This window comes from Taudactylus pleione, unplaced genomic scaffold (assembly GCF_031769625.1).
Source record: "Taudactylus pleione unplaced genomic scaffold, aTauple2 ptg000250l, whole genome shotgun sequence".
Classification (NCBI taxonomy): domain Eukaryota; kingdom Metazoa; phylum Chordata; class Amphibia; order Anura; family Myobatrachidae; genus Taudactylus; species Taudactylus pleione.
This window is the reverse complement of record NW_028284652.1, coordinates 1376249-1399394: the sequence shown is the minus strand read 5'-3', so window position 1 is coordinate 1399394 and position 23146 is coordinate 1376249. Positions and strand designations below refer to the sequence as shown.

General features: G+C 47.5%; 1 protein-coding gene across 1 annotated transcript in view; it reads right to left on the bottom strand.

Moving 5' to 3' along the window:
* ATG2A (autophagy related 2A) overlaps window positions 1–23146 on the bottom strand; it is a 169536-nt gene that overhangs the window by 64731 nt on the left and 81659 nt on the right. Inside the window, exons 25-26 of the mRNA XM_088480016.1 lie at window positions 22001–22093; window positions 12630–12700 (exon numbers count right to left, since the gene is read on the bottom strand). Coding sequence (XP_088336142.1) covers window positions 12630–12700; window positions 22001–22093 — 164 coding nt within the window. The remainder of the gene's footprint in view (window positions 1–12629; window positions 12701–22000; window positions 22094–23146) is intronic.

The window sequence follows — 23146 nt, the reverse complement described above, 5'->3', positions numbered from 1 at the left end:
CTGAACAGCCGAGACGCCACGTCGCGCTGCCCACAAGCGGCCCACAGACCGAGTAGAATGAGAAGTAACAGAAGCCGGAACAGGCAGGCCTGTCTGTGTGTAAGCCTCTGAGATAGTCATACGAAGCGATCTCGCCAATATTTGTGTATTGGCTGGCCATCCCTTCTTGTGAAATCCATAGAGCATAAACAAAGTCTGATTTCCGAAGGGAACTGGTACGGTCCACATAAATCCTGAGAGCGTGGACCACATCCAATGAGGCCTCCCCAGAAATATGACGTCAGTGACGGCTGGGCCAAGCTGGAGCCCCCAGCAGGACAGTACCTCAGTCTTGTTTGAACTTCCGCAGGACTTGAGGAAGAAGGGAACAGGTACGCAAACTGCAAGGTCCACTTCACTGACAATGCATCTATGAAGGTTGCTTTGGCATCTCTTGTTCTGGACCCATACACAGGCAGTTTGTGATCGTGTCGGAAGGCCATGGGATCCACTTCTCGGAGGCCCCATCTGTTCACTAGGAGTTGAAACACCTCTTGGTGAATTGACTATTCCTCGGGATGCACGTCGTGATGGCTGAGGAAGTCTGCTTCCCAATTTAGAACTCCCGGAATGAACACTGCTGAAATGGCCGGGATGTGACCCTAGGCCCATGTCAGAATGCGGGACACTTCTGCCATTGCTGCCTGACTTTGTGTACCTCCTTGATGGTTGAGGGCCCTGTAGACAGCTCGAAGTTCCAATATGTTGATTGGCAGGGTTGATTCAACCGATGTCCAACGGTCCTGAAAGGAGTGCGGACTGGTCACTGCGCCCCAGCCCTGGAGACTGATGTCCATTGTTAGGATTACCCTGTCCAGGATCCAAAAGGGACGACCCCTAGTTAGATGAGATGTCTGTAGCCACCAAGATAGATACGCACCTCTGGAGAGAGCACCAATGTCTGAGCTTTGATCCTATGGGGTAACCCGTTCCACCTGGAGAAAATCAGCCTTTGCGAAGGCCTGGAATGGAACTGAGCATATTCCACCATGTCAAAGGTGGACACCATGGATCCCAAAACCTGCATTGCTGAGTGGATCGACACTCGGCGACTGTGGAGACATCTGCGCACACGTAGTTGATGTGTGGAGATCTTGTCTGATATCAGAAAGATTCTCTGATCCTGAGAATCCAGCATGGCTCATCATTCTTTGTGAGGGATTCAGGGAGGACCTTTTCCAGTTGATAAACCATCCGTGCTTGTGCAGGAAAGCAATGGTTAACTACAGATGGCAGTGAAGGACTTCTGGGGATCCTGCTAGGAGCAGGAGGTCGTCCAGGTATGGAAACAGACGGACACCCTGACCACTCAGGTGGGCCACCCTGATAGTCATAATTTTGGTAAACACCCATGGAGCTGTGAAAAGTCCAAAGGGCAGAGCCTGAAATTGGAAGTGTAGCCTTAGTATAGCAAACCGGAGATATCGCTGATGTGAGGGTGCTATAGGTACCTGTAGGTACGCGTCCTGAATATCCAGAGATACTATAAAATGTCCCAGGCTCCATAGCTAGGAAGATGAAGCATAGGGTTACCATCCTGATTTTGGCACCCTTAGGAATTTGTTCACGGATCTGAGGTTGATAGGCCGATGAGACCCAATCGGCTTCTGTACCAGAAAGAGTATATTAATAACCAGTCCCACACTGAGATAGTGGGACTGGCACAATTACCTCTGCTTGCAGCAAAGACTGCATGACTTTCTGGATTTGTAAGGCCGTGTTCGGGTCTGAATGAGGGCTTGTGTAGAAAAACTGGTGGGGAGACCATCTGAGAAATGAGAGGGCGTACCCATTTGAGACCACTTCTCCTACCCAAGTATCCGTGGTGTTTTGACACCAGTACTGAGCGAACTGAAGAAGTCGGCCTCCCACTCAGGGTATCACAAAGGGAGGCCCGTCCCGTCGGGCTGAGGGTTTATCCTCGGGCTTTGAAACAGGGCATCCTGTGCTCCAGGTCTGCTTGGTCCTGGGTTTGGCGGCTCTAGTGGAAGCCGACTGCCTAGGAAAGGACTGAACTTTAGGCCTAGTAGAAGTAGTTATAATCTTGTCAAGGTCTGTGCCCAACAAGATGTCCCCATTGTAGGGTAAGCCTTCTAGGCCTTTCTCGGAATCCACATCAGCCTTCCATGAGCGTAGCCACAGGGGACGGCGGGCAGATACAGCCGTGGCCGAGACTCTGGAGGTTAGGAGACTGGCATCTGATGTCACTTTTCCAAAATAGGAAGCTGCATCTCGAATGTGAGCAACAAAAGACATCTGATCCCTAGAAGCATCTAAGGGAAAAGAGTCTTCAACTGCGTCAGCCTAGCTCTCTAAAGCTTTAGCTACCCATGCAATAGCCATGGTTGGACGGGCAACAGTCCATGAAAAAGAGTATATCGACTTCAGGCAAGCTTCTACTTTCCTATCCGCAGGTTCCTTCAAGGAAGTAACTGTAGGAATAGGCAACTTAGGGCTTTTAATTAAACACGTAACATGTGAATCCACCATATGGGGTGTTTCCCATTTTGCACAATGAGCCACAGTAAAAGAGTAACATGAGGTCAATATGAAACCTCTTACCAGGCGATTGCCAGGCTGCAGCCATGAGTTCAGCTAGATGATCCGAATTCTGCTGAAGCTACTTTCTGTCGTTTTAACAGAGGGTGCTTGGATTTAGGGGCTGACTCGTCCTCTTCTATTATTAAGATGGATCTGACAGCTCGTACCAAGGCAGGAATATTAATTTATGACCGACTCTCATCTTCCTCCGGAGGGGAGTCAGGGTTAGAGGTATGAGCATCTGTGCGTGGACTGTGACGATAACAGGATGTAAAGGAATTACTGAGTAGAGGTTTCCCTACGCTGAAACCCGGTTTGAAAGGCATTAGATGTAGCCATCAGACTCTGTACTGAGTTAGAAAGTACGTCTACCCATGGTGGGGCTACAGGATACAATGTGACCACAGTGTATGTAGGATACTAGTAGGAAGCAATATACTGGTCCTGTCTTATGCCTGGGTAAGCTGCAGGAGCACACAGGCCAAATATGGCACAGTGTAACGAATGTATGTGACAAAACCTCACAAATACTTAGTTCTATAAATGTGAAGCACAGGGAAACCCCAGAATACACCTGTATGCTAAGGTAAAAGTCAGAGAAAAAAAACACTGGTCCTGACTGATGCTTGGATAAGCTGCAGGAGCCCATTGCCTAAGTATGCGACACGCTGGTCCTTTCTGACACTTTGGTAAGCTGCAGGAGCCCTTTGCCTAAATATGGCACAGTGTAGCACACAACAGTATGTGTCAGACCTCACAAATATTATCTTTTATATACGTGAGATAAAAGAACCACTAGACTACACCTGTATTAGCGTAGAATTAGAAGAAAGGTATAGATATATACTGACAGTTAGGAAACAAGACAGACAGGCAGCGTTAGCATAATTCACATGCAATGCAGAAAGTATACTGCAAAGTGGCACTACAATCAACTGCCCAGATTCAGTGTCTGGGAAGGCTATAGTGCTGCATACACCAACTTAAGGGAGAGGTATGCAGGGGGACTAGACCACACACTGGCCTGAGAGATCTGCGAGTGCACCATCAAGAAAAATGGCTGCCGGAGACCACAGAGGGTGCGTGGCTACAGGAGGAAACAGCTCAGCAAAGCCAGACCGCAGTGGAAAGGCGCGCTGAGCTGAGGGGAGCAGCCGCTGAACAGGGAAGGCTGCCTCCCTTGGCTGGCAATTAACCCCCGGGACGCTGGCTCCCTCACCAACTACAAGTCCCTGGTGGTCTAGTGGAGCGCAGGGTATTGAGTGCCTGCTTCCACAGCCAGCACCTCCGGTCTTTCCCCTGAGACCGGAGGTAGGACTGCTAATACGCGGTGACCCGCTCTTACCTGTCCCCGTAGGTCCGGCCACAGTCCGGGATGTACCGCGGGGCCCGGCTAGCACAGACCCCGGGGTCCCACCGAGGTCCCCAGATCTGTACTGGCGTTGTGGCGCCGGCGGGGAGACGGAGTGGCAGCGCAGACATCCTATGGACAGTTTGCTGCTGCGCGCTATGAAGATGGAAAAAAAAAAAAAGTACCAAATAAAAAATAAAATCAGCTTTGGGGCTGCTAGACAGCACCCCTGCGTTAACGGTGACCCCACTCCAACAGGGCACCAACTATAACTGAGGTGCTTTTGGCTCAGGGGCGGGGTATAGGGTGATGGACCAGTGCATTCTGGGAGCAAAAGCTTTAACTGCGTGGTGCCTGGGATACAGATCCAACCTACACCCAAGGTTTCCCTGTGGAGCCTATGGACCCTGAAGAAGAAAAAAAGAAATATAGAGTAATAGTGTAATTCTGATATATAGATTCGCACTCTTAAGGTGGTGAGGGGAAAGAAATATAAAATATTTTTATAAAAAAAATAAAATTAAAGAGAAAAACATCAATGGTAACTAAAACACTACAAATGTGCTACTGAAAGTGTACACCAGCAACTCATGGGGACTTCAGATAAAACAGAAGGAATGAAACGCATTGGGAAGTTCCTGTGCAACCGCAATCATTGAGGCAGATAAGCATATTTCCACTTTTATAATGTACGAGGCCATTCTTGTTTGTGTTTTTATACTACACTATTGGAGGTTGCTCTTTTTCGCTTTCTTTTTTATATAAGCTCCTATATTATCTCCAGAAATATAGGAATCATATCCATATGCTGAGTGATCGTCCGCAAACAATAATTTGGTATGGAGTAAATAGTACCTTGGGAGCTGCTGTGTACACTTTCAGTAGCACATGTCACCAATGGTGTTTTCTCTTTTTTATAATTTTTTTTTATTTCTTTCTCCTTACACCTTAAGTTTGCATAAGAGCACCAAACTGATATATATCAGAATTACACTATTTTATTTATTTATTTATTTCCTCCATGGTCCACGTACAGGGCCGGCCCTAGCCCAAATTTTTTGGTAAGCGAGTATATTTTTTGCCGCCCCCCTATGCAGTGCCCTTTTTACAGTGCCCCCAGTAGTGGTCCCCCCCCCCTGTGCAGTGCCCAGTAGTAAGTTCCTTATATAGTGCCCCCAGTAGTAGTCCCCCTATGCAGTGCCCCCAGTAGTGGTACCCCCTATGCAGTGCTCCTTATATAGTGCCACCAGTAGTGGTACCCCTGTGCAGTGCCCCTTGTGCCCCCAGTAGTAAGCCCCTTATATAGTGCCCCCAGTAGTAGTCCATCCATGCAGTGCCCCCAATAGTGGTACCCTTTATACAGTGGCCCCAGTTGTAATCCCCCCCATGCAGTACACCCAGTATTGCCCTTTATATAGTCCCCCCTTGTAGTAGTCCCCTCAGGGGAGGTTCCCCCCTATGCAGTGCTCCCAGTAGTAGCCCCCCCTTGTAGTGCCCCCAGTAGTAATCTCCCCCTTGTAGTGCCCCCAGTAGTAATCCCCCCTTGCAGTGCCCTCAGTAGTAAACCCCCTTTGTAGTGCCCCCAGTAGTAATCCCCCTTGTATTGCCCCCAGTAGTAGTCCCCCCTTGTAGTGCCCCCAGTAGTAATCCCCCCCCCCGCAGTAGAGGCGTAATAAATATAAAACACTTACCTGAAACCCTGCTCCTGGTCTCGCTGCCGCTATCAGCTCCTTCGTCAGTCCTCCGGGCCGCTTTGCATCAAGGGAGAGACGTCATGACGTCTCTCTCCCATTACCCACTGCAGGAGCCGGAAGATGCCCGGCAGTGGGAGCAGCAGCCGATGAGAGTCTGTCTGACTCTCATCGGCTGCTAAAGCAAACACACAGCTGCCGGTGCCTGTGTGTTTGGCACTGTGTAGCGCTGACCGAACTCCGTCCGGTCAACGCTACACACGCAGCGCAGCAGTGTCAGAGAGACACAGACTGCCCGCGGCCCGCATGGTACGCAGCTGAGGCGCCCTCCACTATGTGGCGCCTTACGCAGCGGTGTACCATGCGTAATGGGAGAACCGGCCCTGTCCACGTATCACCTTGAACAAAACAGATGCATGGATTAAAAAAGGAGTTATGGTAGACTTACCTTTGTTAACTTTCTTTCTTCGAAGTCCATGGGGTCCACAGGAAGACAATGTGGTGTAGGTGGTGGATAGGAGGACCAGACATCAACAGTTAAAGCTTTTGCTATCCCAGGATGCTCCGGTCCTTCCCCCCTATACCCCGCCCACAGCCTGAGGCAACCAGTTTTGTCAACAAGCCCAAAGCAGGAGCAAGATAGGACAGAAGGAAGACTGGTGCACGTAAGAATCACATTCTCAAGAACAAACCCATAGAAGTCAGGTGCGTCAGGACGGGTGCCCTGTGGACCCTATGGACTTCGAAGAAAGAGATTTAAAAAGGTAAGTCTACCATAACTCTCCTTTTCTTCTTCAGGGTCCATAGGGCTCCACAGGGAGACAATGGGGATGTCCCAAAGCCATTGTTCAAGGGCGGGAATGCTCTCGATCTGAGAGGAGAATCTGGCGTCCAAAGGAAGCATCCTGAGAGGCAAAGGTATCAAAGGCGTAGAAAGGTGTGGACAGAAAACCAAGTGGCCGCCTTGCATAGTTGTTCGGCAGATGCGACACGGCGGGCTGCCCACGAGGTACCCACAGAGAGAGTAGAATGAGCAGAGACAGTATCCGGCACAAGAAGGCCAGTCTGCGTGTAAGCGTGTGAGATAGTCATGTGAAGCCATCTTGCCAGAGTCTGTTTGTTAGCTGGCCAGCCCTTCTTGAGGAATCCATATAGGACAAAGAGTGAATCAGTTTTCCTGATGGAACTAGTACGGTCCACATAGATCCTCAGAGCACGGACCACATCCAAGGAGGCCTCACCTGCCGAGAGGTCTGGTGATTGGAAGGCCGGAACTACAATTTCCTTATTAAGGGCCGCATTCAATTAGCTGCAAAAAGTGCAGTTTGGAGAAAGTATCTCCATTTTCAATTCCCCGGAGTTTTCACTCCATAGGCAAAAACAGGCGGGAAAGTTTCTCCAGCAAAAGGCAGGAGAAAAGAAGTGCAAAATCGATATTTTGGTGTACAGATGTGGGGACTTGGTTCAGAACCCTTTGGACATCTCCCCTAATGACTAATAGGACAAAAAAATATTAAAAGATAATTTAATTCACCCCAAAAAAGACATGTAATTTTTGGGCAAAAATTTAAAAAGTGTTGGAAATTGGAAAAAAAAGTGGGGGGGACTGGTACTTTGGGGGGCTATATGGTTGGGACAGGTGTTTTTGTGATTGCACGAGGCTGCAGCAGGTGAATTTTTGAGATTTTTTAAATCTTAATTGTAGAGACATCTAAATATACTAGGTACCTATTTTCAAGTACCCCTCGGTTAACCTCGGTACTTATTTGAAAGAAAAAACATTGCTTTCTACAATTTTTCCACACATATGCAAAAATGCATATAACTGCCCTTTGCGAAAAAAAAAATAATTAATGAAATACCTTATTAGGGCTACTAGTACTATTCTATATTGATTGCCAGGGTCACTGAAGCTTCTTATGGGGTACAGACTGATTTCCCTCCAGAAAAGAGGTCCTTTTTGCTAGTTACGCTTTTAGAGGACATTCGCCTATCTGCATTTTTGCATGTTTTACAATTGAATTGGGCGAAAAGTGGGGAGGCGCATGGAGAAAATATTGTGGCAAAAACAGGCGAATGAGGCAAATTCATTCCACTTTTCGCCAGACGGCACTTTTCACGGCTAATTGAATTCGGCCCATAGGTGGAAAGGAGAGACCACCTTTTGAAGGAAACCAGATGATAAATGGGGAGAGACAGGAGAGCGCCCTTAAATCCGACACCCTACGGGCAGACGCGATAGCCAGAAGAAAAAGTCTTTGCAGTGAGCCATTCGACATCTACTGATTCCAGGGGTTCAAATGGAGGGGCCTGAAGTGCTTGGAGAACCACTGACAAATCCCACTGAACCACTGAAGGGACGAAGAGGGGTTGAACCTGCAGGAAGGTGTGAACATCCGGTAGTGGAGAAATTCTGTGCTGGAACCAGATGGACAGAGCAGAGACGTGCACTTTCAGAGAGGCCAGGCGGAGTCCGAGAGCCAATCCAGCTTGAAGAAAGGAAAGGATTCTAGAAACCCGAAAAACCTGAGGTTCAAAGCTTCTGGTTGCACACCACTGGAAGAATGTATGCCACACCCGGTGAGGGATGTCTCAAGAGCTACGACGTCAAAGACAGACGGGCCAGGTCCGGATGTAGGAAGGGACCCTGAGACAACAGGTCCGGTCGTTGAGGAAGTGGGAAAGGAGCATCTATGGAGAGGCTCTTTAGCTCTGAGTACCAAAGACGCCTGGGCCAAGCCGGAGCTACCAACAGGACAGTGCCCCTGTCTTGCTTGAATTTCTGAAGGACCCGAGGAAGAAGGGAGACTGGAGGGAAAAGGTACACCAGATGGATGGGTCCACTTCACTGACAAAGAGTCTACGAAGGCTGCTTCGGGATCTCTTGTCCTGGACCCGTACACCGGACGCTTGTGGTTGTGTCGTGATGCCATGAGGTCCATGTCCGGTAGGCCCCATTTGTCCACCAGGAGCTGAAAGACCTCTGGGTGTAGAGACCACTCCCTGGCGTGCATGTCATGACAGCTGAGGAAATCCGCTTCCCAATTTAGAGTCCCCAGGATGAACACCGCGGAGATTGCGCTCTGCCCATTTGAGAATATTCAACACTTCTGCCATTACTGGCAGACTTCCAGTGCCTCCTTGGTGATTGAGGTAGGTCACCGCCGTGGCGTTATCAGACTGTACTTGTACTGGCCTGCCCTGAAGAATGTCCTGCCAGAATGTCCAGCCAGAGTGAGAGCTCTGTAGATGACTCGGAGTTCTAGGACGTTGATTGGTAAGATCCCCTCGGCGGGAGTCCAGGATCCCTGGAAGGAGTGCTGACTGGTCACTGCGCCCCACCAGCGGAGGCTTGCGTCCGTGGTGAGGAGCACCCATTCCGGGATCCAAAAGGGGTGACCTTTGTTTAAGTGGGATGTCTGTAACCACCAGAAGAGGGACAGGCGAACTTCCAGAGAACCATCATTTGGGTTCCACCTGGAGAGGATTAGGTGTTTTAGGGGCCTGGATTGAAACTCAGCAAACTCCACTATTTCGAAGGTGGATACCATGGACCCCAAGGTCTGCATTGCTGAGTGAATTGACATTCGGCGACACTGGAGTAACCAGCGCACTCGGTGCTGCAGCGCAGAGATTTTGTCTGCTCTCAGGAAGATTCTCTGAGCCTGATAATCCAGAAGGGCTCCCAAATGTACCATCCTTTGCAAAGGGTCAGGGAAGACTATTTCTAGTTGATCAACCAGCCATGTGTTTGTAGAAAGGAAATGGTTATCTGAAGATGGCGGTGAAGGACCTCTGGAGAGCGTGTCAAGAGCAAGAGGTCGTCCAAGTATGGGAGTAGTCTGAAAATTTGACGATGAAGGTGGGCCGCCATAACTGCCATGATCTTGGTAAAGACCCGCAGAGCTGTAGAAAGCTTGAAGGGCAGTGCCCGAAATAGGAAATGTTGCTGTAGGACAGCGAACCGGATATACCGCTGATGGGACGGCGCTATAGATACATGTAGGTAAGTGTCCTGAATGTCCAGAGACACCATAAAGTCCCCAGGCTCCATAGCTATGACAACCGAGCAGAGGGTTTCCATACGAAACCTGGGCACCCTGATAAACTTGTCTAGAGACTTGAGGTTGCGGATAGGTTGATGAGACCCATTGGACTTTTGAACCAAGAAAAGGGTGGAAAAATAACCCTTCCAACGCTGTGACAACGGGACTTAAACTATTACCCCCGAATACAGCAAAGACTGAATAGCCATTTGGAGGAGCAGGGCTTTGAGAGACCACTTCTTGTACCCAGGCGTCTGTTGTGGTCCGACGCCAGAACTGGGTGAACTGAAGAAGGCGGCCTTCCACCCGTCAGGCTGTAGGTTTGTCCTCAGATTTAGCAGCTGGACATCTAGTAGCCCAGGCCTGCTTGGTCCTGGGCTTGGGAGGCCTTTGTGGATGCCAACTGTCGAGGAAAGGACTGAACTTTAGCTTTTCCCTGGGGACGAAAGGACCTAAAGGATGACATCCGACGCCTTAGTGTAGATGCTGAGGGCAGGAAAGCAGTCTTAGAAGCTGCCAAGGTAGCCACAGTCTTGTTCAACTCTGGGCCAAACAGGATCTCCCCAGTGTAAGGCAGTGATTACAAGGCATTCTAAGAATCCGGGTCGGCCTTCCATGAATGAAGCTAAATGATACGACGGGCTACCACCGAAGTAGAAGATGCCTTGGAAGCTAGGAGACCAGTATCCAAAGACGCTTCTCCTAAATAGGAGGCTGGATCCCTGATGTGCGAGATGTAGGACAGCTGTTCCCGAGAAGCATCAGAGGGAAATGCGCTCTCTAGAGCATCTGCCCAGCTCTCAATTGCTTTGGCCACTCAGGCATTGGCCATTGGCTGGACGAGTAATAGCTCCTGTAAGAGAATACACAGATTTGAGGCAAGCTTCAAATCTTTCTATCCATCGTGTCCTTTAGGGAAGATGCCGTAGGGATAGGTAAAGTAGAGCTTTTAACTAGACGTGTCACATGGGAATCTACTGCTGGGGGATCTTCCCATTTAGCGCAATTAGCTGCTGGAATAGGGTAAAAAGAAACCAGGCCTTTTGGGGGCTGAAACTTTTTATTCAGCATATTCCATGCTTCGCTCATGAATTAAAAAAGATCAGAGAGAGGAAATTCCGCTAAAACCACTTTCTGTCTCTTAAAAAGTTTCTCCTTTGCTTTAGGAGCAGGCTCAGCCTCATCTATTTGAAGAATTGATTTGACAGCCCTCACTAGTGCAGGTATATCAATTTAGACTGAAGCTCTTCCTTCCCCTAAGGGAACTCAGTGAGAGAGAGAGATCTGCGTCTTCTGCCTCCCCAGATGACACAGACTGTGAGGATAGCAAAGCACGCTTAGTAGTTTTACTGGGTAAGAGTTTCTCACTCTGCAACAGTTGTTGATAGCCGCTAGACTCTGCACTGAGGTAGAGAGCATGTCTACCTACGGAGGAGGCATCGCTTGTACCTGTTGTGGCAACCCCATAGGGGGAACTACTGCAGGGACTGCTAGGCGGTCTGCAATTGTAGCCAACAACTGCGAAAAGGAAGCCCAGGGGGGTTCCTGAGCAGGGGCTGGAGGGGCTGACTGGCCTGGTGTAGTATATCAAGATGCACATAGACCATCTTGAATTAAGGCCTCCTGGGTTATGCCTGCTGAACAGGACCTGCAAGAGAGCAGTATACCCTTGCCTTTGCTAGACATAGCTGCAGGATACTACAGCATACAATATGGCACTGAGCAACTTGTAACCACACAGTATGTGACAGCCTTCACAAATACAAGTAGATGTGAAGTACAGTGAACCCCCTATACACCAGTATTCCATAGTTATTGTGAAAGAAAGGGAAAGGCATAAGCTGACAGAGTGAGAAAAACACAGACAGCAGCACTAGCATAAGTCACATACAATGCAGAAAAAATATATAACTGCAATGGGCACTAAATTCAACTACACAGACCGCAGTGGCTGGTAGGAAATAGCGCTACATAACCTGGCTCCTAAGAGAGGTATGTGAGGAGACTGGACCCAGCGTTCCTAGAGACTTGTGGCTATTGAAGAAAATGGGCGCCGCAGGTCTCTGAGGGGGCAGAGGGTGAAGGGGGAGCAGCTCAGGGTGGCAAGACCGCAGTGGAATGGCGCTCTGAGATGGGGGAGAGGCCACAGGGAGAGAGCTAACCTCCCCTAAGCTGACATTAACCCCCGGTTCCCTGGCCTCTCGCACCAGTAACGTTAGACCTGGTGGTCTAGTGGAGTCCCGGACGGACCGTTGTCCACATCAGCACCTCTGGTCTGTATCCCGAGACCGAAGGTAAGACTGCACAATGACGCCTGTCCCCTGAAGTCTCGGCTGCAGTCTGGGGTCCACCCATGGAGCCCGCTAGCAAGCCCCCCAGGTGCCCCACCAAAAGTACTAAGCCTATGGCTGAAGTTGCAGCCCTGCGGAGAGGTGATGGAGGAGCAGCACGTCCAAAGGACTGTCTAGTGCTGCTTGCTCTGTCTTGAAGTAAAAAAAAATAAAATAAAACATAAAATAAAGCTTGGGCTGCTTAAAGCAGCCCCACTGTTCTAACAGTGATCCAGCTGACACCAAGACAATGAACATTGCCTCAGGCTGTGGGCGGGGTATAGGGAGGGAAAGACCGGAGCATGTTGAGATAGCAAAAGATTTAACTGTTGGTGTCCAGTCCTCCTATCCACCACCTACACCTCATTGTCTTCCTGTGGAGCCCTCTGGACCCTGAAGAAGAAATTCTTTTTACGACCAAGAAATTTAATAATTGATGTTCCTGTATTATGTACGAGAAATACCAAGTCTTGCCTACTTCCTGGTCTCAATAAAATAGGAAGGTCTCTGTTGGAATTTCCCTTTACTTTGCTAATAAGTGAAACCACATGAGAGGTATCAAACTAATCAGCCATTTTCTGTATACAAACGACAACTTCTTAACTTCTTTCTAAATTAATAGATTTCATACCTTTCTTTAGATCGATTACATCGGCATCACATTTGTCTGACAGATAAAGAGCAGAGTCGTCTAAAATAAACCTTTAAATGGGAAGAAAAAAAAACTTTTACACATGTAGCAACAGAGAACAGAAGATAAATAAGAATTTAGTAATACATTGAGAGGTGAAGCATTGGTGGCTCAGTAAATCGTAGAAGCAAAATAAAGTAGGCCTTTCTTTACCATTGTCAAACCATGGTGAATTATAACACCATCTGCAATGGAAGCGGCTCAAACTACTGCCATATATACTTTAGGGTGATTGTTCAAGCAAAAAGATTATAAATATTTATGATTCATAAATACTGACTCTGGACCAACTTTGCATTTACATTTTCATTAGACCACAAGTGCATTAATATACACAGTGAGTCTCACACACAGGATTTCACAACACATAATAAGTGCATCTCCATAAATAACTTGGAACACACCGTAAGTCACTCATCCAATTCTCACTATGATAAGAAAGACAAACATGCGTCACTCATTATAAGTCGTGGTTTACTTGACATGTTGTGGCTTGAGCCTATTAATACAGCAATGCACCCACTTATACAGGGAAACAATGGCATTAGCTAGTGCATATGATATCTGCAGAGGATGAATACTTGGAATTCTCTGATGTATCTAACTAGGCAGGTGGGGTGTTCCTTGCTGAACAGAGGCCAAGTACACTTTGCACCCCTAAATCCGATACCCCACGGGAAGATGCTATAGCCAGAAGAAACAGTCTTCGCAGTGAGCAACTTGACATCCACTGATTCCAGGGGTTCGAATGGAGGTTCCTGAAGTGCTTGGAGCACCACTGACAAATCCCATAGAGCCACAGGAGGGACAAAGGGAGGTTGCATACGTAGAACACCTTGCATGAAGGTGTGAGCATCCGGTATAGTAGCAATTCTGCGTTGAAACCAGATAGACAAAGCGGAGACCTGCACTTTCAGAGATGCTAGGCGGAGGCCTAGATCCAATCCAGCCTGAAGAAAGGCAATAATTCGAGAAACCTTAAAAACTTGCGGGTCATAGTTTCTTGGAGCACATCATTGGAAATATGTATGCCAAATGCTGTGGAAAATCCTGGCTGAGGCCGGTTTACGTGCTCTGAGCATGGTCTGAACCACAGAGCTGGAGAAAGGGATGTCTCAAGAGCCAAGCCGTTAAAGACAGACGGCTGGTCCGGATGTAGACATGGACCATGAGACAACAGGTCTACTCACAGAGGGAGTTAAAGAGAAAAATCTATGGAGAGCCTTTGAAGATCGGAGTACCAATGACGTCTGGGCCAAGCCGGAGCTATGAACAGGACTGTGCCCCCCTCATGTCGGTACTTTAGAAGCACTCAAGGAAGCAGGGATATTGGAGGGAAGAGAAATGCCAAATGGAAGTTTAATTTCACTGACAATGCGTCTATGAAGGCTGCGTCGGGGTCCTTTGTTCTGGCTCCATAAATTGGAAGCTTGTAGTTGTGTTTTGAGCCCATGATATCCACTTCCGGAAGACCCCATTTTTCCTTTAGAAGCTGAAAGTCTTCTGGATGTAGAGACCATTCTCCTGCATGCACGTCCTGACGGCTGAGGAAATCCGCTTCCCAATTGAGACTCCCCGGGATGAACACTGAGGAGATGGCTGGGAGATTGCGTTTGGCCCATGTGAGAATGTGGGACATTACTGTCATTGCTGACTGACTTCGAGTGCCCCCTTGGTGATTGAGGTAGGCTACAGCCATGGCGTTGTCAGACCATACTTTTACTGGCCTGTTTTTCAGAATATTCTGAGCCAGAGTGAGAGCTTTGTAGATGGCTCAAACTTCCAGGATGTTGATTGGTAACACTGCCTCGACTGGGGACCATTGGCCCTGGAAGGAGTGCTGGCCAGTTACTGCGACCCACCCTCGAAGGCTTGCATACGTGGTGAGGAGAGCCCAGACCGAGATCCAAAAGGGACGACCCTTGTTCAAATTGGAAGTCTGTAGCCACCAGGCTAGGGACAGGCGGACCTCTGGGGGGAGGCCCATCATCTGGGATTTGAGCAGATGGGGTAGCACGTTCCACCTGGAGAGACTCAGGTGTTGTAGGGGCCTGGAGTGAAACTGGGTGAACTCCACCATGTCGAAGGTGGACACCATTGATCCCAAGGCCTGCATTGCAGAGTGAATAGACACTCGGCGATTGTAAAGCAGTCTGCATAGTTTGAGCTGGATTGCTGAAATCTTGTCCGCCGTTGGGAAGATTCTCTGAACTGGAGAGTCCAGGAAAGCTCCCAAATGTACCATCATCTGAGAGGGTGTTCTTAGGGAAGGTTTTTTTTTTTTTACCAGTTGATCAGCCAACCGTGCAATTGAAGAAAGGTTACCTGCAGATGGCAGTGAAGAGTCTCTGGGGAGCTGGACAACAGCAAGAGGTTGGTCAAGTTTGGGATTGTCTGATCCCTTGACGATGAAGATAGGCCGCCATAACTGCCAAGATCTTGGTAAAGACCCGGTGGGCCGTAGAAATGCAGAATCTGAAATTGGTAATGTTGCTGTAGTATTGCAAACTGGAGATATTGTTGATGAGAAGGTGCTATAGGTACATGTAGGTAAGCTTCATGAATGTCTAGAGATACCATAAAGTCCCAGGATCCATAGCTAGGAGAATGGAACGGAGAGTTTCCATACAAAACCTGGGCACCCCGATAAACTTGTTCAGAGATTTGAGGTTGAGGATAGGCCAATGAGACCCATTGGGCTTCTGAACTAAGAAAAGGGTAGAGTAATAGCCCTTGCCACATTGTGAGTAGGGGACCCAAATTGGTTGGGTCCAATGGAGGTCCTGTGCAAAAGAACTGCTGGGGGGGTTCGCCTCAGGCATGGGAGGGCATATCCGTGGGAGACCACTTCCCTTACCCAGGCATCCAATGTGGTTTGATGCCAAACCTGGGCGAATTGAAGAAGTCTGTCTCCCACCCTGGGAGAGGCTCGCCCCATCAGGCTGTAGGTTTGTCCTCAGACTTGGCAGGTGGATGTCTAGTAGCCCAGGCCTGTTTGGCCTTAGGCTTGGAGGCCTTGGCTGATGTCTGCTGTCATGGAAAGGACTGACCCTTGGCTTTCGTTGAGGGCGAAAGGACCAAAAGGATGACGTCCGTGGCTTTGTATTATATGCAGTGGGCAGGAACGCCGTCTTGGAAGCTGCCAAGGTAGTCACAATTTTATGCAATTCTGGACCAAATAGGATGTCACCAGAATAAGGCAGAGACTCCAGAGTGCATTTTGAGTCTGAACCTGCTTTCCAGGAACGTAGCTAAACAGTACAGCGGGCCAATACCAAAGTGGCAGATATCCAGGAGGCGAGGAGAGACGTATCCATAGCTGCTTCACCTAAGTAGGAGGCTGCATCTCTAATGTGAGATATGTAGGACAGCTGTTCCCTCGAAGCATCATTGGAAAATGTCTCTTTTAAGGCCTCTGCCCAACTCTCAATGGCTTTTGCCACCCAGGCCGTAGCCCTAGCAGGACGAGTAGTAGCTCCTGTAAGAGAGTATATAGATTTATGACAAGCTTCTATATGTCTACCTGTGGTCTCCTTCAAGGAGGTTGCAGTATGAATGGGTAATATAGCATTTTGAACCGGTCGTGTTACATGAGCATCCACTACTGGGGGAACTTTCCATTTAGTACAATCAGTAGCTGGAAGAGGGTAAAAGGAACTGAACCGTTTTGGAATTTGAAACCTTTTACCGGGCATATTCCAAGCTTCACTTATGTGATCAGATAGCTGGTCAGAGTAAGGAAATTCTGGTAAAACTACTTTTTGTCATTTAAAAAGTGCATGTTTTTTCTTAGGAGCGGGTACATCCTCTTCTATTTGTAAAATAATTTTTATAGCTCTCACAAGAGCAGGTATATTTATTTTAGAGGGTGGCTCCTCAGAGTGAGAGAGGTCTGTGCCTTCTGCCTCCCCAGATGATATCAGATAACTGAGTGGACTGAAAAGATAACACAGCACGTTTAGTAGGCGTAGTAGGTAACGGCTTTTCTTTTTGCAGCATTTGCTGAAAACCCGTAGAGGTACTGTATTAGCCAAACACTGTACTGAGGTAGACAGTACGTCTACCCATGGGGGAGGCAAAGGATTTGCAGGGAGTACCTGCTGTAGCCATCCCACAGGGGGAGCTACCACAGGGACGGTTATGTGGTCCGCAAGTTTTGCCAGCATCTGTGAAAAGGCAACACAGGGTGGGTCCTGAGGGAAAAGACACCGGGGCTAAGGGGCCTGGGGCTGTGTAACCATTAGTACAAAGACCATCCTGAATGAGGTCCTCTGGGGCTAAGCCCGCTGAGCAGGACTTACAAGACACCAGAGTAGGAGCAGCAGCATCAGACTGCTTGTTATTCTTTCCTCTGCCAGACATAGCCACAAGAATAATAAAATACAGTGCATTGAACAACCTGCAGTATGTGTTATATGGCACAGTGTAGTGTGCAACTGTGCTATATAGTATGTGATAGCCCTCACAATTATATAGGAGATATGAGGTACAATAAACCCCTATACCTTAGTATGATCAGGGTATAGTAAAATAAAGGGAAAGGTATAAGCTGACAGTATAAGATATTAGCGCTAGCACATGTTACATACAAACGCAGAAAAACATTACATGTCTGCAATGGGCACTAAAGTCAACTACACAGACAGTGTCTGGTAGGATATATCGCTGTATAACCTGGCCCGTGGGTGAGGTATACAGGGAGACTGGACCTAGCATCCCCGGAGACTTGCTTGCTAAAATGGCTGCTGTACGTCTCTGAAGGGGCGGAGGGAGAGGGAGGAGCAGCCCAGGGAACACCAGGACCGCCGTGGGGGAGGGGCTGCAGGGAGAGCGCCTTCTCCCCCTGCTGATGTTAACCACCAGGTCCCCTGGCCTGGTGGTTAACATCAGCAGGGAACACCAGGACCTGGGGTGGGGGAGGGGCTGCAGGGAGAGCACCTTCTCCCCCTGCTGATGTTAACCACCAGGTCCCCTGGCCTCTAGATATGTCCTGCGCCAGTGAATTATATGTCCCGGTGGTCTAGCGGAGTCATAGGCGCACCAGTGTCTGGGCTGAAGTCTGGGGTCCGGGGAGCCTGCTAGCTAGTCCTATGTCGGAGCCCCGTCGAGAGTACCTAGCACAAGCTTGGCGTCACGGCGCTGCAGAGGGGTGGTGGGGCAGAAGCACAGACATCTGGAGGAAAGTCTGGTGCTGCTCGCCCGTTTAATAAAAATTAAAGAGTATATTAAATCATAAAATTAAAGCTTGGGCTGCTTAATGCAGCCCACTGTTATAATGGTGGTCCAGCTCCTGCTGGACACCAACGAAACTAAAGTGCCCTCAGGCTGTGGGCGGGATATAGGGGGAAGGACCGAAGCATCCTGGGATTGAAAAGCTTTGCTATTGGTGTCCGGTCCTACAGGTCCCACCTACACCACAATGTCTCCCTGTGGAGCTCTATGGGCACTGAAGAAGAAATTGGCAACTCGCATCTCGCAATTCACACCTAATTGGATTGACCCCTTAGAAGCAGATACCGATCATCATTGCATTTTGTACCAGGGCTAGGGAATCCGCAAATGATCAGCCTCCAAACGGCCACATATGCATCTCACTTGGGGTCAGCATGGAAAGTATTTTGCATGAACACTGCCTTACTGTAACTCTGGCCACGCTTTCACTCCCACTCCAACACCCGTTCTGTTCTCCTTAGTACAAGGCATTGTAATGGGTCTAAATCAGCATGGGAAAGGGTGTGTAAGAATTTTTGGTGCATATGAGCAGGTTTAAAAAATTAAAATAAACTATTTCTCAGCAAATAACATGCAGATTGTATTTCCGTCTAACCCTACACAACTCCCGTAATGTGCCTGCAGGGAGGAACACACATGTAGGGGTCAAAATTGAAGTGGTCATGATGAAGAAGCAAAATGCCTGGTCAGGGAGAACTTGGAAACTAGTTACATGCATTATATGAATAATAGTACTACCCCAATAGAATTGGAGAATCTAGAAATCCCGGCTAATAAGTCCCCCTTTCCCTGTTGCTGAGCTAACATCATGCTTGTGTGGATTGGGAGATTTTGCATGACAGTTGGGTGTGATACTATATGGTAAGGATTTTGTACACTGCCTAAATGTTCCCCTAATGTATAGTCTGCATTCACCAAAGTCGACAAGCATAGTCAACCTAATCCAAGGTGAGCCTTGTGTGTGCAATACAAAATGTAGTAAGCCAGCAGGTGAGTGAGTGGCAGGAGAGGCTTTAATGGAGTGAATCAGCACCAATGCCCATAGCGGGTGACAAAGTGTATGTTTCTCAGCAAAGCAGGCCAGCACAGAGGTGGGTGGAAGCTACTAGCTGGGGCTTTGTGATGAAGTAATACTGTAGATGTTAGCATACCAAATTTATTGCTCTGGCACATAGACCATGGTAGCAGTCCTGTCAACAGGAGATAAAGGTCTTGTTGTCCATCGCATAGGAGCTTGTTCCATATAGAGGACATCTGTCTCGTTCTAGTGGAGGAGAACTAAAGTTTCCTCTCAGAGAATATTGGTTCATCATATTCTTACTGTATATTGCTATTAGCTGGAATGGTAATCAGCATCATGTGTATAGTCGATTTCAATCTTGGTATTGATGGCAAGTTCAGGATTAGGTTGATTATGCTTACTAATGTAGAGAACTATTTCTACGAGTAGCTGTTCTCTAGGTCACAGATTCTCAAACTCGGTCCTCAGGACCCCAAACAGTGCATGTTTTCCAGGTCTCCTAACAAAATCACAAGTGAAATAATTAGCTCTACCTGTGGATCTTTTAAAATGGGTCAGTGAGTAATGACTGCACCTGTGCACCTGCTGGGTGACCTGGAAAACGTGAACTGTCTGGGGTCCTGAGAACTGAGTTTGAGAACCGAAGATCTAGGACATTCAAGTCAGGTCGAGAACCTGGATCTGCCTTGTCTGGTCTGCCAAGAGTTGCTGCAGAAATGAGAGGAAGTTTTCCACCTCTTTTTGCAGTCCATCTATTCCATGAGGTCTGCCTACTGCATTATACATCTACCTTATTGGTAGTTACTGCTCTCAAACACCACTAAATCCTAATGAATAAGCAGGGAATAAAGACTTGTTCTAATTTAATCATCAATCTGGCTGATAGGGATGTGTAGTAATTTCACATGCATTATTCAGTATCTGTTGTTCGTCGGGAGCGATTTCTGGCTTCGTACCTGATGCGAAATATCTGAGGAACTAACCGAGTTAGCAGGCTCAGTCTTGTGTTTATTAGCCTTGCCCATCACAGCACGGGATCAAACCTATGCCAGACAATAACTAGTAACATGAGCTTCTCAAACCTGCATTACATCTACACCATCTTACTTATACCCCTTTTACACCAGAGCAAAAACCTGGGTTTTTTGCTGGGTCTACCCGGGTCGCAGCTCAGTGTAAAAAGGTCCCTGAAAAATAACCCAGGTCAAGTGACCTGGCAATCCAACCCAGGGTCAGACCCAGGATGGACCTGGGTAATGGTGCAGTGTAAACGGCGCAACCCGGGTTATCCGACCTGGGCCATGCCTAAAATGAGCTAATTGGTGGTTGTGGAGCAGTCACCTCCCACTTTTTATGACCTCACAAGTTTATCAGGACAGACCCGGGTTCAGTGTGAACGGGGCTGACCTGACAATAACCCAGATCTATGGTGCTGTGTAAACGGTGTTTGACCTGGAACCATGTCTCAAAACCCAGGTCGGACCCGGGTTTTTGATGGAAAAGAGGTATCAGATGCAATGCCACTAGCAAAAGAGAATGATTCAAATAGAAGAGGTAATTGTGACAAATAAAAACTTATATCAACATATTATAGTAAAAACAATAATACATCTTTATATAGGAAAGAAACAAAACAATTAACTTTGCTTATAATTTCAATTACTTTTCGTTAAGTAGTCAGTAAAGAATTATGACAAAAGGTTTTATGCAGAGATGACAAGGCTTCTTTGTATATATAAAAACGAGTGGGAGAATATATAATCGCTATCAAAAGAGGAGCAACACAATTCTCTGTGCAGAGAAATAACCAATCACCAAGAAGGACACTCAGCAATTACTATTCTATCCATAAAGGCAACAAAACATCAGTTTTCAAAAGACGCTTTATTCTAGCACCTTGGGGTCATTTACAAACCAGAAAATGGAGGAAGTGAAACACTATGTAACTATGCACATACATAGGAGCAAACCCCCCACTGTAGTGTTTACATTCCTCTGTGCAATGCTAGGGGTGACATTCTGCAGGTTTTTTCAGGCTCTACTTACACCCACTCCTTGTAACAAATTGCTCTCCTCATAATCAATATTACAGATGTGTCTTTGCTCATCTATCCTCAATACGCCACATAGTGCTACATGCCTGGCGTGAGTGAGTCGCCAGGTCCCGTACAACTCTGCTGGCGTTGGGCGTCTTTTTTGCCGAAAAAGTGTCTAAGTTGCAATGCGATGCGACTAGGGCGCACCAGGAGACTGTGCTGAGTAATTTCATATGTGACACTTGTATATCTCTGTGCAACGGAGTCTATAAATGGAACTTGGTGTGGAAAAAGAACTGTGGCGGCTGCATTGTGGCACTTTGCATGCTGATTGAGAGACAGTCGCACATATAAACAGGTATAGCTAATCAAATGAATCAGCAGAGTCTCCTGGTGCGTCCTAGTTGGCAGCACAGACGGTGTAATAGTTAGCGCTACTGCCTCACAGCGCTGAGGTCATGGGTTCAATTCTCACCATGGCCCTAACTGTGTGGAGTTTGTATATTCGCCCTGTGCTTGCGTGGGTTTCCTCTAGGTACTCCGGTTTCCTCCAACATTCCAAAAAATATACTGGTAGGTTAATTGGTTCCCAAAAAAAAAACATTAAACCGTGTGTGCGCGCGCATGTGGTAGGGAATATAGATTGTAAGCTCCACTGGGGCAGGGACTGATGTGAATGGCCAAATATTCTCTCTGTAAAGCGCTACGGAATATGTGTGCGCTATATAAATTACTGGTAATAAATAAATAAATCTTAGACACATTTTCAGCAAAAATGATGTCCAACGCTAGCAGGGTCTCATGGGACCAGGCGCGCCGAGAAGAACTGTTTGGCACGACTGCAGCAAATAAGATTGAGAATACATCTGTATATCGTTGCGCTAATCTGTGCTTTTGTCCAAAAAATATGTGCGATTGTAGAAATATATATGACATCACAATGGTTTCTGGCCTGCACCTTCATATTTTTGGCATTTTGCCACTCATTCTGTAACCTTACTGACGTTTCCTGCTGGGCTCACCTGAGCAGGAAGGTTGCAGTGTCCACCACGATGTTACTGGACAGAGTGAATGTTTCTGCTGTGAGCAGGACTCTGACAGGGAGGTAGAGCGGTCTGAAAGGATGACAAACAAGAGTACATGAGACTGAGAGAAGAAATATCTAAAGCAAAACTATCAAAACATATTTCATGATTTAAACAAATGGTACAAAATGTTTTTTTCTTTGTTTTATTTTTGTTAAAAAGTTTATATCATCGTCCGGCATTCCAAACCATAGTTATTTTTGACACTTATATCTCTCTGCAAATAATTTTAAAAGTTTACAAGATGAAGTTCACTTTACATTGTCTCACACATCGTTCAATAATACCAGTTAGACTATAGAAAAATTCTATTCAAGCAAATAGTAAAAAGGAGAGTTATGGTAAAACGTACCCTTGTTAAATCTCAATAGCAAAGCTTTTTTCAATCACAGGATGCTCTGGTCCTTCCCCCTATACCCTGCCCACAGCCTAAAGGCGACTCAGTTTTGTTAACAAGCCCAAGGCAGGAGCAGGATAGGAGAGAAGGGAGACTGGTACACTGAAGAATCACACTCTCACACAGAGAAGGAAAAGAGTGACCAAGAGAAGAAACCCATACAAGCCAAGTGCGTCAGGGCGGGTGCCCAGTGGTCCCTATGGACTTTGAAGAAAAATAGTTAACAAGGGTAAGTTTTACCATAACTCTTCTTTTTCAGGGTCGCAGAAACACTACTGAGCTGCAAGGAGAACCTGGAGCCCGAAGAAAGCATCCTCAGAGGCAAATGTATCAAAGGCATAGAACCTAAAAAAGGTGTGGACAGAAGACAGTGTGGACAGAAGGCCACGTGGCCGCCTTACGATGTTGCTCGGCAGACGGGCCACAGCGGGCTACCCACTAGGGCCCCATAGAGCGAGTAGAATGAGCAGATACTGTAGCCGACACAGGAAGGCCAGTCTGCGTGTAAACATGTGAGATAGTCATGCAAAGCCATCTGGCCAGAGTCTGTTTGTTAGCTGGCCATGCCTTCTTGTGGAATCCATATAGGACAAAGAGGGAGTCCGATTTCTGATGGAACTAGTACGGTCCACGTAGATCTTCAGAGCATGGACCACATCCAAAAGAGGCCTCACCTGTCGAGAGGT